Source organism: Acinonyx jubatus, chromosome B1, assembly GCF_027475565.1.
Source record: "Acinonyx jubatus isolate Ajub_Pintada_27869175 chromosome B1, VMU_Ajub_asm_v1.0, whole genome shotgun sequence".
NCBI classification, from domain to species: domain Eukaryota; kingdom Metazoa; phylum Chordata; class Mammalia; order Carnivora; family Felidae; genus Acinonyx; species Acinonyx jubatus.
In genome coordinates, this window is record NC_069382.1 from 201,402,547 (window position 1) to 201,415,179 (window position 12,633).

The window sequence follows — 12,633 nt, forward strand, 5'->3', positions numbered from 1 at the left end:
AGGAGCTGCCCCTGCACCCCACCCCCCAGGGCCTTGGGCCACACCCTAGAGCGGGGCCCACAGGGGCCGGAAGAGCGTAGGTCTTCCGTAGGGGACGGAATTAGCCACCTGACCTTCCCACCTCCTGGACCAAAGCACAGCCAGAAGGTCAAGGCCCAGGAGGCGAGGAGGATCCAGGTAAGACCTGTACCTCTCCCCAAGTGAGCCAGTAAGTGTGTCCTCGGCACGAAGCATCCCAGCAGTACCCACACAGGCCTCACCTTACTCTGGGTGTTACTGGGAAGAGGGGGACCCACTCCTGGGTGGTGACCACAGCATCTGGGTCCCTCAGTCCCTGGGCAGCCCCGCCAGTGACACAGAGCTTCCCTCTGGCACCTGAATCTCCACCCTGAAGCCCTCCTCCAAGGGTCAGCAATGTTGTTGGCTGACTGAGTCCTGGCTGGATCAGGGTCACTGTCTGAAGGAATCCAGGCCTCTCGAGCTGCCCCACCAAGACTCCAGGGGGGCCCTGGGAACACCCCCGGGCCCTCTCAGTACCCCCGCGTTGTGGCTCACTCCAATGCCTGCACAGCCCGGCGTCCTGTGTCCAGGTGCTGAATCTGGCCTCAGGGCAGGGCTGGGAATGCAGTGCGGCAGAAGGTTCTGTTAAAGGGACCCGCTGGGGGGGCACCTCGGTGGCTCAGTCAGCTAAGTACCCAACTCTTGACTTCGGCTCAGGTCATGATGTCACAATTCGTGACACAGTCCGGCTCTGCACTGACAGCGTGGAGTCTGCTTGGGATTCTCTCTTTCCCTCTCTCTCTGCTCCTCCCTAACTCTCTCTGTCAAAAATAACCATTAAAAAAAAGGGGGACCCAGTGAGCTTGGTCCCCAAGGCAAGTGCAGTGGCTTCTTGGAAGGTGGAGGAGGCCACTGGGGTGGAACAGAGTGACTGAGGTGGGGAGGGGGTGGGCAGGAGCATCTGGCTGGCGGGGCGGGGCGGTGGGGGGGGGACATTCCCAGAGCAAGGATGTCTGGTCTGCAGCTCAGGGTCACATGACAGGCTCTGGGGAGTGACCATGCGTCAGAGAGAAAGTCGGGCTCCGAGCACCGGGTGGGCACTCGCGTGGATGTTACACTACACTGCAGTGGATGTGGCCAGATGTCCCCCAAGACATAGAGATGCCCCAGGGCATTCGCCCAGCCTGGACATTCCTTTTGTTTCAGGGTCCATCTTGCTCATGACCGTGGAAGAGACCCCGGTGTGACAGGCACAGACATGCTTAACCCAGGGCCACCCGAGAGTGCCTGGGCCCAGCCCACAGGGGCCCTGCTGGAGGCCTGGGTGTCCAGAGGATAGAGCTCTCAGGGAGGCTGTGCTTCCGAAGCACAGCCTCCCTGAGAGCAAACTCACCCCTGCCTCATCTTCCCCCATGCCTCCCGTCCCTCACGCCTGTCTGCACCCCCTCGGGTATGTCCCAGCACCTCCGTGCAGCCGCTGCGCCACAGCAGCCAGTGAGAGGCTGAAACCCCATCTCCAAACCCGTGTATTTTTACACTGGAGCACAGAGGGGCTGCTCAAGGCAAGGAGCGGGGTGGGGGGTGCCTCACAGCCGCTGCTGACCCCTCCTTACTTTCCCTCCGCCCCTGCACTGCCCACTTCTCTGAGCATCTCTGAAAGGCATGCCTTCCCCTCTCTGACACGATACCCTGCAGGTGACTCAAAGCCCCCCCTCCCCCAATCTGCCGGACCCCTGTGCCGGGGCTGTTGGAGTAATGACAGGAGCCTGGAAGGGAAGGTGCTGGTCAAGGCCACATGGGCACGGAGCTGGGGAGGGAGGCAACCCCGGGCGGGGGTTGGGGCCCTGTCGGGGAAGGCGGACAGCATCAGGGGGCTGGGGTGTGAAGCGGAGCAGAGTGTAGGCAGATGGGGCAGGAGCCATCACGGTGCTCCGAGCCCAGACCCTGGGCCAACTCCTCAGGAAAGTGGGTCCCCGGTGTTCCTGGCAGGGGTCCCCCTTGTCTCTGGAACTTGAGGAGCAGCCTCTGTGGGGGTGGGGGTGGGGGCAGGGCCTCTGTGGAGACAGATGGTCGGGAAGAAAATGCATTTTATCACACGACCCTGACCAGGCAAGAGTGACCAGCACGCAGGACGGAACACTGGTCTGAGGAAGAAGCGGGCACCCCAGGCTGGGCCGTACCTCAGGTTCACTCCCTGGAGCCTCCACAGGTGAGCCCGCAGCAGGCTGGGCCCTGGGGGCTGGACTCTTCTTGCCCACGGTCACGAGGGAAGGGGTCGTGGCGTCGAGGAGGCACATAAGGGTCCCCTGCGCTCACAGCCATGGTCCTGCCCCAGCTCTGATGGAAGACAGCCGAGAGTTTCCTTCTCACTTTGTTTCTGCTCTCCCATGCTGTCGGGGCTGGAGCAGGGCGCTGCCCTGGGGTGCCAGAGGCCCTCCGTGGGACAGATGGGATCGGCAGGTGCCAGGCCTCCCTGGAGGGAGCGAAGAGGCACCCAGTAGGGGTTTCCTGGGAGGGCCAGAGCAGGGTGGCTGTCTCCTCTGTCTGCCATCTGGAGCGACTCTGTGGGGCCACAAAGGGGACTCTGCGTGGCAGGGAGTCTCAAACCCAGCATCATATGGTCTTTGGCACAACCCTGCTTTGGATCAGGGCTTCTTGGCCTCAAGGGGCCAGTTTCTGGAGGGCACGCAGAGAGCTGAGCTAGGGGCCATACACCTGTTCTGCCAGCTGGCCAGGGTGCCACAGCCAAACACACATGTCCCGAATGCCAACCTCTCGCTGAGACGCCTCTCCCCTCATTCTGACTCCCTGGAATGCACCCCCACTACCAGTACCACCGCCATTCATTCACCTCCTCTGTGCCCTGGCCCCATCCTGGACAGCGGCCACGTCCAGGTGCCTTCGAACTCCCTCCTGGATCTTTCTCAGCTGTGCGGAAGTTTCCTGCCAAGCTCTTGCCTCTCTGTGGCCGGCTGCAGTTCTGGGAACTGGGAACTATTCACTGGTACCCAGGGGGTCCTCTTCTGGGCACTCACAGGGCCACACATCCCACCAAGGGCAGCATTGCCCCCTCACCACGGGAGCAGAACTGGCAGGTGGGCAGTTTCCAGCTGGTTCACCTCATGGCCTCACTACCTGCCCAGAGCGCTGCTCACCCTGCCGTCCTTCTCAGGCTCCAGAGTGGGCCAGCCTCCCCCTGCCAGGATGGGACACCAGTCACTCTGATCCGGAACTGTCACCAACCTTGCCTGTTTCCCCTGGGAGAGTCTGAGTCCTGGCCGGGCCACCGATCCCCAGCTTAGGGCCTGGGCAACTGTCAGGACTGAGGGGGTCACAGCATGGTGGTGAGTGTAGGAGGGTAACAAGCAGAGAGACAGAGATGGAGACCCACAGAGAGGGACAGGGAGGGCAAGAGAAAGACGGAGAGAGGCTTGGAGGGTCAGGCAGCATCCTTGGACCCCTGGTTCAGGGCTGTGTGTGGAGCTCAGCCAGGCCCAGATCATGCAGTTGGTGGGGCTGTGGAGTCCCCATCCAGTTGAAGACCCTCCGCCGTCCTGATGAACTTGCAAGGCTCTGGTGCCACAAAGGCAGCACTCTGCCCAACCTGGCTGCCCTGAGTCAATGCAGTGTCTCCCTGTAGGGGGCTCTTGAGGTTACCCAGGGTCATTGGTTGCGGGGCCTGCTCTGGACTTGGCTGAGGTCACCTATGGGATCCTGCATGGGGTTGACACAGATCGGCTGTGATTCACCCTTCAGGCCCATCTGGTGGCAGCAGAGGTGGAGGGAAGAGCCTCTCTTTCCTGGACCAGACCTCTGCCTCCAGCATCTACACCCGGGTACTGAGGACACGGGAAGGGCCAGGCTGAGCAGGACCTGAGCTGGGGCTCAAGTCAGACCCTCAAGACCTTCACGTACTGGGCTACAGGTCACCACAGAGTACACATCCCTAGAGCCGCTGAGGACCTGGGTCTAGAATCCATTCCTGGGGGTCAGCCAGGGCACACTAGCTCAAGGGGCTCCTTGCAGCCTGGGCTTGAGTCCCATGTCCTGCCCCCAGGCTCACCCTTTGGGCAGCACACCCCCCCCCCCCCTTCACCTCCTGGCCCAAACCCAGCTGACAGGACCTGTTAGCAGGAGAAAGTGAGAATGTTGAGGCCAGCTCCCCAGGGCCCTGGCATCCAGAGAGGCTGCAGCCGGGTGTTTCCTGAGAAGTATGTTTTGGGACCTGTGCCTCCTCCGGGGTCACTGGCCACTGAGTAGACAGTGACCCCAGCTCCCAGGGAGTAGCGCTGGATTTCTCCATAGCCTCCCCTTGGGGCCCTACCCGGCCACTGCCCTGCACAGTATGGGCTGGAGACGGTCAGAGAGGGGTGGAAGCTGGGAGCGGAGGCGGCAAACAGATCGGGAGGATATAAGCTTTGTGGGTCTGCACATCTTCCCGAGTTCATCTCAGCCTCACGGCTGCGGGTGGGGGTGGGGATGGGGCGGAGGAGCAGAGAGGGGGGCAGGTCTCCCCGGAGTGGGGGTGGGGGCAGAGACAGCTCCAGGATCCGTCCCTTCCACGCCAGGCCCGGCACGTCCCGATGACTCTGTCGGGAAGGGACACCGACAACTTAATGCAGTGGCCACCAGGGTTGTCCGCCCACCAAGCAGGAGGTCAGCCCTGCGCCGGTGGCCCGAGAAACATTTTCAGCCCGGACGCTCTTCGGGACCCTGGCCGGGGCTGAGCCGCAGCCGCTCCCCGCAGCACCGCCCACAAGGTCGGCCGGCGGGGCGGGGTCTCCCGACCCCCGGGAGGGGCGGCAGGACTGGAGGCCCAGCCTCCGACCTTGCCGCGACCCCGCTCTCCCCGCAGTGCGGCTTCTGCCGCGGGGGCAGTCCCGGAGGCCCGGGGAGGGGGCGGCCGGTGGGGGCGGGGCCGCGAGGGCAGTCGGGGCGGAGCGGCCGTCGTCTGCAGTGACCTTCACGCGTCCGCGCCCCGCAAGGGGCCGCCCGCCCTGCGCCACCGGCGCCAGCCGCGCTCTTTCCGCGTGTCCTCCCTCCCTCCCTCGCCCTCCCCTCCCCCGCCGCCGCGCAGGCCGTACGAGGGGCGGGGGTCTCTCGCCTCTGTCCCCCTAGATTGAAACTCGGAGACGCGGTTACCCTGAAAAACAGGGCCCGGCCGCTCTGCGATTCTGTCTCCGCCAGGGTGGGTGTCCAGAGTCTGGGGTCTCCCTTTCCTGCCCGGGGCTGCGAGGGGGCCAAAGACCGGCGGAGTCGGGGTCACGGGCAGCACTCAGGGTCACTCGTCCGGGGCGGGATCGCTGTTGCTGCCCGCGACGGAACCCCTGCCCCTGCGCGCCCCGGCGGCGTGGAATGGGGAGGGGAGCCGCGCGACCCCAACCCCCAAGGCCTCTCCACCCCCGCCTGAAAAGAAAGCTTTTGCCACGGGGGGTTCCGCAGGCGCTCACGAGGTACCCCGCACGGGCGGGGGCGTGGGGATGCGCGACCCTGTCTGTGAAGAGGGCGACCCCCGCCCGGGTCCACACCGAGGAGGTCGGATGGTGGTCGGGGGTGGGGGGGCAGTGTCTGGGACTCTAAGCCGCCGTGCGGGCCGGGGTCGCAGGCGGTGGCTCGGAGATGCCCCCCCCCCTCCCCCGCCGAAAGCGGCGCGAGGGCACCGCTTGCAAGGGGAGAGGGGGGCGCGTCTCCCCGCCCCCGCCCCCGCCCCCCGCGGGCGCCCGCCCAGCCAATGCGGCCCCGCCCTCGTCGTCACGCTCGGACGCGGGCGGGGGGCGGGGAGCGCCTCCATGTGACGCGCCCTCCTCGCCGTGCCCTTCAGCCGCCGCCGCAGTTCCCGGGGCGCCACATGGAGCCGGCCCGCCGCTGACCGCCCGCCCGCCCGCCCGCCCGCAGCCCGGCCCCGGGAAGGTAACCGACGCGCCCGCGCGCAGCCCGCCCCAGGCCGCCCGCTCCCCGCCCGCTGCTCCCGGCCCCGGGCGGGCGCTCTCCGCCGGCGCGGTGCTGAAACGGGCCCCGCCGTCCCGCCGCGCGCCCTCCCTTTCTGGCTCCTTCTCCGAGTCCCCGGCCTCCCGAGTCGCCCCTTCCCCTCCCTGGTGCCCTGGCTCGCTCTTTCCCGGCGCGCTCCCGCCTGAGGGCCGCTCAGCGGAGCCGGGCAACTCGCCCGCCCGCAAAGCCAAGGGGTGCGGCGGCGGCAGCGGGAGCCCCGGCCCGCGCGGGGCGGCACTGGGAGCCCTGGGAGAGGCTCCAGCAGCATCCCGAGTGTCCCTGTGGCTGGACCCTGAGCTCCCCATCCCCCTCAGGAACCAGGGGAGAAGTTTGGAAGAGAATCTGCTTTGCGGCAAGGGCGCCCCTGCGAGCCAGCGCTCTGCGGGGAGGCGGGGGCACTCCCACCCAGCCAGCCCTCCCCAGGCCGCACAAACGCGGGTCTCCGTCTGCAGAGGAAAACACCCTAAAACACTGGGTCTCCAGAGGCCTGGGCTTCCCCGCCAGGAAGAGACCCTGCAGGTGGGGAGGGAGGGGGATCGCAGCCGCGGATTTTACAGGGGGCATCTCCCCACCGGAGTTCAGCTGAGCTGGACCCTGGAGCGCCCCCCCCCCCACGCTAATGCAGGTGGAGGGGTGGTCTGCGCTTCCCACCCCATCCCCCATTTGCATTTGTTCCCTGAAGGTTGGATTCCCTGCAGTTTCTCCCTTCCACTCCCTCCCTCACTGTAGTGGTGGGCACTGGAGTGTCGCCTGGATGGAGCCTGGTCTCCTGAGACTCCTCTGTCAGAAGCCAAGGGTGCCTCTCACAAGGGGCATCCACTCAGGCCCCACCCCACCCTAACCACTGGGGTGCCTGTTCCTTCCACAGACCCCAACCCCCGTGTGGCCCAGGGCCCAGAAAGGAGGCAGAAGAGCCAGTCACCTTCAAACACCCCTTGGGCCCTGCCCCCACCGGGCCTGGCTCCTCTGGGCTGTGCTCCCCCAAGTCGTGAGCACCCTGCTCCGTCCCTGCAATGGCCACCAAAAACTAATTTCAGAAACCTAGGGGCCAGGTGAGACCACTTTGCAGGTCCCGCTGGGGTCCTGGGATCTACCTGCCTTGGTCAGGGCATGTGGTAGGAACCCTCCTCCCCAGAGACCACCCCCCCCCCAGGTGTCCCTGTCAGTGTTGGGGTCCCGCCATAAGGTGTGGGCGGATTGTCAAATGATGCTCTGTCAGACCCCAGACCCACGCTCACACGACGTCAGGTGGGGATGAAGAAAAAGCTCTTCCCCAGGCCTGATCAGGGTGACCTGTGACCACTTCCTCTCCCGCAGGCAGAGAACTCCTGGCCACACTTGCATGTGAGTTCCAATCCTTGGGAGGAGCCGCTGAGGAATCAAAGCCATCGTCATGGAGTTCGTGATGAAACAAGCCCTGGGAGGTAGGAAGTAGGGGAGTGGGGGCAGGATCCGCCCAGCTGGTCGCCGGCTGGAAGCCGCTGTGGCATGCAGACATGCGGGGGCATATGGTCACCCTCAGACTTCACACATTCCTTCACTGCACATCCCCCAAAACACACCTGCCCACTCCCTCCCTTGGGAAAGAGCCAGGGACCAAGGCGGGGGGAGGAAATACGCTGGTGTGCTGTGGTCAGGGCAGAGCCCACCAGACAGTGCTGAGAATGGGGTCAAGGGTTAAACAGCAGCACCCTCCCTGGGCCTTGGGGGGAAGGCCCAGCCCAGTGTGGATTTCACGGGCACCAACAGCCAGTCCTAACTGTCAGGGTCTGGTGGTCCCCACAGGCCCTTTGTTCTTGGTGGGCAAAGCCATGGGACACTGCAGGGTGACTGGAGCAGGTGGGGGGGATCCCGAGCTGGATGTGCACCCTGTGGGTCTCACCCAGGGTGGGGGCAGCAGCATGTGCAGGGAGCCTGGGCTGCTGAGCTCAGGGACAAGAGAAGAGGCCAGGATCGCTGGTAGGGCCCTGGCTCCGTTCCCCCCGGAGGCAGTGCAGCTGTGTGTGTGTGTGTGTGTGTGTGTGTGTGTGTGTGTGTGTGTGTGTGTGTGTTGGGGGAGGGGACTGCCCTTCTACCACTGCTGACTCTTATCCGAAGGGAATCCTGTGCCCACCGGGTTCCAAAGACCATCTTCGTGGCCAGACACCCTGGCCTAGGAGGTGGGCAGGGCAGTGAAGTCCACACTGGCACAGGTGCTTCCTGGTAGAGCAGTCTGGTTCAGCGGGGCCTGAGGAGCCCAGCTGTCCTGGTGCAGCACCAGCTTCCCAGAGCTCTCTGGGATGGGAGCCTGTGCCCAGCACCTGCCTGTGCCATTTCCGGATGTCTTCCTTTGGTGGCCTCTGTGGGCCACACCCTGACCCGGTGCCATTCACAGCCTGGCGTTGAGTCAGGTGACGCATCTGCAGTGGTGGGAGGAATCAGGACCGTGTTTTTGGAGGAGGGGAGCCAGTGGGGCTGTTGTGGCAGCGCTGAGGTGCAGGACAGCACAGTGCCGTGAAGCCCAGGACAGGGGCCCACGGCACAGTGCCATGAAGCCCAGGACAGGGGCCCACGGGTGGGCTGCCTTTCTGCTCACCACGAGTTAAGTAAATAGACATTCGGGCCAGTCCTGGGGCCACATTTTTTAGGATTTTGTGGTCAAGGAGAGGCTGCAGGTTGAGTCTAATTATAATGATTACATCACCGGGACATGATTCAGGGACAAGCCAGCACCCTGGCACCAGGAGCAATCCATGTTCCACCCAGCCAGTCCCAGACTGCTACAGATAATTAATTAGGTGGCTAATTCAGGCCCTGAGGTGGGTTTGTAAGAACACTGGAATATCTGATCTGGCTGTCTACATGGCTGAAATTAGCTGTGTAATTGCCAGCCTGGATTCCCTTTGTTCCATGTCAGCCCAGAGTTTTTCCTGCAGCGGTGACGGGGCAGGCTTCTCAGGGCCGAGCGGGTGCTTGGCAGCGGGGGGCGGGGGGGCAGGCAGCGGAGGTGCCTCGGGGCACCCTCTTGGTGGCCACGGACAGGGTGTCCCAGTCCAGTGCTGGCTCGGTGTTCACCTTCCCTGCGGTACTGAGGTTGAGCGCCACCTGATGTCCAGGGCGAGACCTTGTGTTCTGTTTCTGCACTTTCTCTCCCCCGGGCAGGCATCATTTTGGTCTCTCGGGACGAGCACGTTCAGACAGAGGGACAGAGACAGATGCCAGAAGTGTTCCAAGAGAGACAGACCCAGTGGGATGCACCCAGGAAACCATTCAGAAAGAGGCAGACCCCAGAAATGGAACAGGCTGGAGGAAGATGAAGGCAAGAGAGAGACAGAGGGGCACAGGCTGGAGTTCAGGCACAGCAGCCTCTTGGGGGGATGGAGAAGTGGGACAGAGCAGCCAAGGGGAGAAGACAGGGCACACTGAGATGAACACTGAGGAGCCCAGGGAACCGGGACGAGGGACGGGAGTGCGGGGTGCGTGGTGGAGAGAGACACAGGGACAGAGACGTGTCAGAAGCCAACTAAGGAATCAAGTCAGGCCTAGAAGCGCAGAGGCCACATCACCTGCGCGTGCAGAGAGAGCCCTGGCAGGAGGGAGGAAGGAGATGAGGGTCTGGAGGGGGCCCTGTGGTGGCAGGCCACACTCAGCCGCACTGGCTGGAGGACTGCGAAGCCCAGTTAAGTTGGGGTCACCTGAGGCTGTCTGCAGCTCCCTGGGCTGCTGCGTCTTCCTGACCAGGCATCTCTTGGAGCCTTTGCCAGGGACAGAGGCTTCGAGGTGACTGCCTGGGAGGAATGGCAACCACAGGACTCCGGAATCTAGTGTCAGACAGAGCAGCAGGGAGTTGACAGCAAGTGCACGGCTGTTTCTGTAGGGCCTTGTCCACGCTGGGGCTCAGGGTCTGATGAACCGAGTGACAGTCCAGAGTTCAGGGGCTGCTGGTCCCAAAGGACCTCGGATGCCGTCCGGACGGTGGCGAAAGCCCAGGCGACCCCGGCCTTTCCTGTGAGCCCCTGTTGACGTCTGATGCTGCCCGGTCCCTGCGGCCCAGCCCCTGTGGACGCCGAGCCCAGCCAGTGGGCTTCTTTCTGGTTCTGCTACTACAGTTGCTATGTGACCCTTGCTGGGGGCGTTCTCCTCCACTGACTGCCTGGAGCCCACGGGGCCACCTGGGAGCAGGGCACAGACCCCTGGGCACAGACCACCTGCCACAGGAAGGAAGAGAAGGGGGAGGAAGGTGGCTAGGAGTTGCTAGGGGCTGCCCTGGGCAGTGAGGGGGAGGGGGCCCGGCGGGTGGGAGTGGGGCTGTCCTTAGAACCACCGTGGGTGAGCACAAGTGTCCTGTCCTGTCGCGTCCCAGCAAAGCCATCAGCACTGACCAATGACCTCACAGACGCCTGGTGCCCAGCTCCTTCTCTGCGGGCAGGTAGACAGGTATGGACCACGGAGGAGGGGACAGTGGCTCCCAGGGCTCCTTTCCCTGAGATGGCAGGATCCGCCCAGGCACTCCAGTCCCTGGGCCCCTGGATGGACACGGGAGGGTTTTGCATGGTGGCTCTCTCTTGAGATGCAGCCTGAGAGGGTGGGGCCCGTGGGGCATCTGCTCTTAGGGCCTGAGTTCTTCGTGGGGTGACTAGTGGGCGCTTTAGGTTACTTCAAACTCAGACGTGGTCCCCTGGACACGGTTCTGCTGGGGTCCACGCTGAGGCAGAGGGCTGTAGGCGCCATGGGCATGCAGGGCTGGCTGAGGAGAAGTCCCTTGGGGCCAAATTGGTGAAGAAAGTGTCCAGCTGTTGGCAAATTTGTTCTCACTAAGAAAATATCCTGGAGGCTTTTATGTTCTTGGGCTGCCCCAAGATCCATCAAGACACCCCCCGGATTTAATGCAAAGTCTGGGGCAGCATCTCAAGTGGTGGACTGGAGATGGTGGCAAAGTGGCCTGGAACTGGGGCCAGGTGCTTGGGCCACATGTCCTCGGACCTGGGGCTCAGGACCCTCAAGGGCGTCATTTGCGAAAACGGTTTTCTCCCAAGGCCAGGAAGTGGCAAATCGCCCCGCAGCTACCTTTACACGGTGGCTGAGAGCGTGGGCGGCTGTCAGTGTGGTGTGGTTGGTTGGAGACCCTCATCGGGCTAAATCAGGTACAGCATGACTATTTTGGCCCTGACAACTGGTTTTCAACGCTGGCTATCCTGCTGATCTGCCTTAGTGTGGCATATTTTGTGTCCAGAGCGTGCTCAGGTCCTTGGGGATGGTGCGGGGACAGGGGAGGGCTTCACGGAGGAGAGGACATCTGAGGTGGGATTTCAGGATGTGCAGATGAGATGGGGACACAGCACGCGCAAAGGCCCAGGGGCTGTAGGGGTTAGAACAGGTGTGGAAGACGGCAGGAGATCGGAAGGAGAATGTTACAGGACAAGAGCGACCAAGCCCCAAGGGGCGGGGTCTTCTCACCAAGCACAGCTCTGCCCTGAGCTCTCCAGTGGCCCACGGCTGCAGGGGCCTGGGGCCTGGGGCCATCCTGTGGGGGGGAGAGCCCGGCCTGGGCTTGGCTGAGAGGCTGTCCAGTCTTGGTGAGTAGGAGGGTGGAGGGCCTGTGGTCTGGCGTATTGAGGAGGGTGAGGGCGAGGGAATGGACACATGTCCGAGCGCATGTCTCTCTGTCGGGCAAGACTGCGGGCGTATGGGAGGAGGATGAACCTCCGTCACCCAGCCGTCCGTGGACAGAACAGCCTCTCACAGACACATACCCCAGAGAAAACCTCGAGGGCCTTCGCACCCCGTGGGTGGTGGGCTCTTTGCTCCCTGTTGGGGCGCCCTCTTGGGGGTCTCGTGGGGATCAGTCCCCGGATCTGTCGAGCCTGCCAGGGTCAGACACTAGAGAAAACAGGGCAGCGCCCACCTGCCTCATCGATGGCACAAGACGGGGTGGGGCTGCAGTGGGGTGAGTCTCCCTCTGGGAGCTGGGAGCCCCTCCCTCAGTGCTGGTGCCTCCCCCCGCCTCCCGGGGCGCTTTGGGGGGTCTCCTCCCTTGTCTGGCCCCTGCTTCTGTCAACCGGCCCGAGCTCCCATCTTCCACTGCTGGCTCCGTGACTCCCAGCTGAGGCCTGTGTGTGCCTGCAGCTGCTTCGGGGACACGGCGTCAGGGGGCCTGAGGTCTTTGCAGGTCAGAAATAGCTCTTTCCCAGACTCTCCTTCACCTTGCCTCCTAGGACCTCGGGTCAGAGCTGCAGAGACAGCCCTGAGATCCCAGGTGGTCCTGTCCGGACCCCCAGCACCCCTACGGGGCCCTACACTGAGGTAGAGGCCAGGCATCCCCATCCTGTCCCAAACCCGGGTCCTGAGGGTAGGGCTGGTCCCACCGGCTCGCCCTCCGGTCTGTCTGGTTTGGAGTTAACCCTGTCTATCGGGGGCCTCTCCTGGGCCTGGGACTGCGCTGCTGGAGGGCTACCAGGGACGGGGACGGGGACGGGGCGGCCAGGGCCTCCGGGAGGATGGCGGAGCCACAGGCCAAGCGGAGCTGCAGGGCAGGAGCAGGCTGGGAGGGAAGTGCTACCTCGTTGGGGAAGACGCTTTTGACTCACAGTAGAGAAGCAGAGAGGGGCTGGCGACGACGTTTGTTTCCCTCACACAGAGAGGTGTCAGGCGGTGGCTCAGCTGCTC

General features: G+C 63.9%; 1 protein-coding gene across 4 annotated transcripts in view; it reads left to right on the forward strand.

Annotated features, from left to right (window-relative positions):
- Positions 1–4,607: 4,607 nt before the first annotated feature.
- CPLX1 (complexin 1) overlaps positions 4,608–12,633 on the forward strand; it is a 33,285-nt gene continuing 25,259 nt past the window's right edge. The window contains exons 1-2 of one of the 4 annotated variants that reach the window (XM_053217743.1): positions 4,608–4,760; positions 7,306–7,412. In XM_053217743.1, coding sequence (XP_053073718.1) covers positions 7,382–7,412 — 31 coding nt within the window. In that variant the 5' untranslated portion in view covers positions 4,608–4,760; positions 7,306–7,381. Of the gene's footprint in view, positions 4,761–5,763; positions 5,911–6,357; positions 6,508–6,856; positions 7,041–7,305; positions 7,413–12,633 lie in introns of those variants that run through there. The other 3 variants (XM_027062009.2, XM_053217742.1, XM_027062024.2) reach the window with 3 other exon arrangements.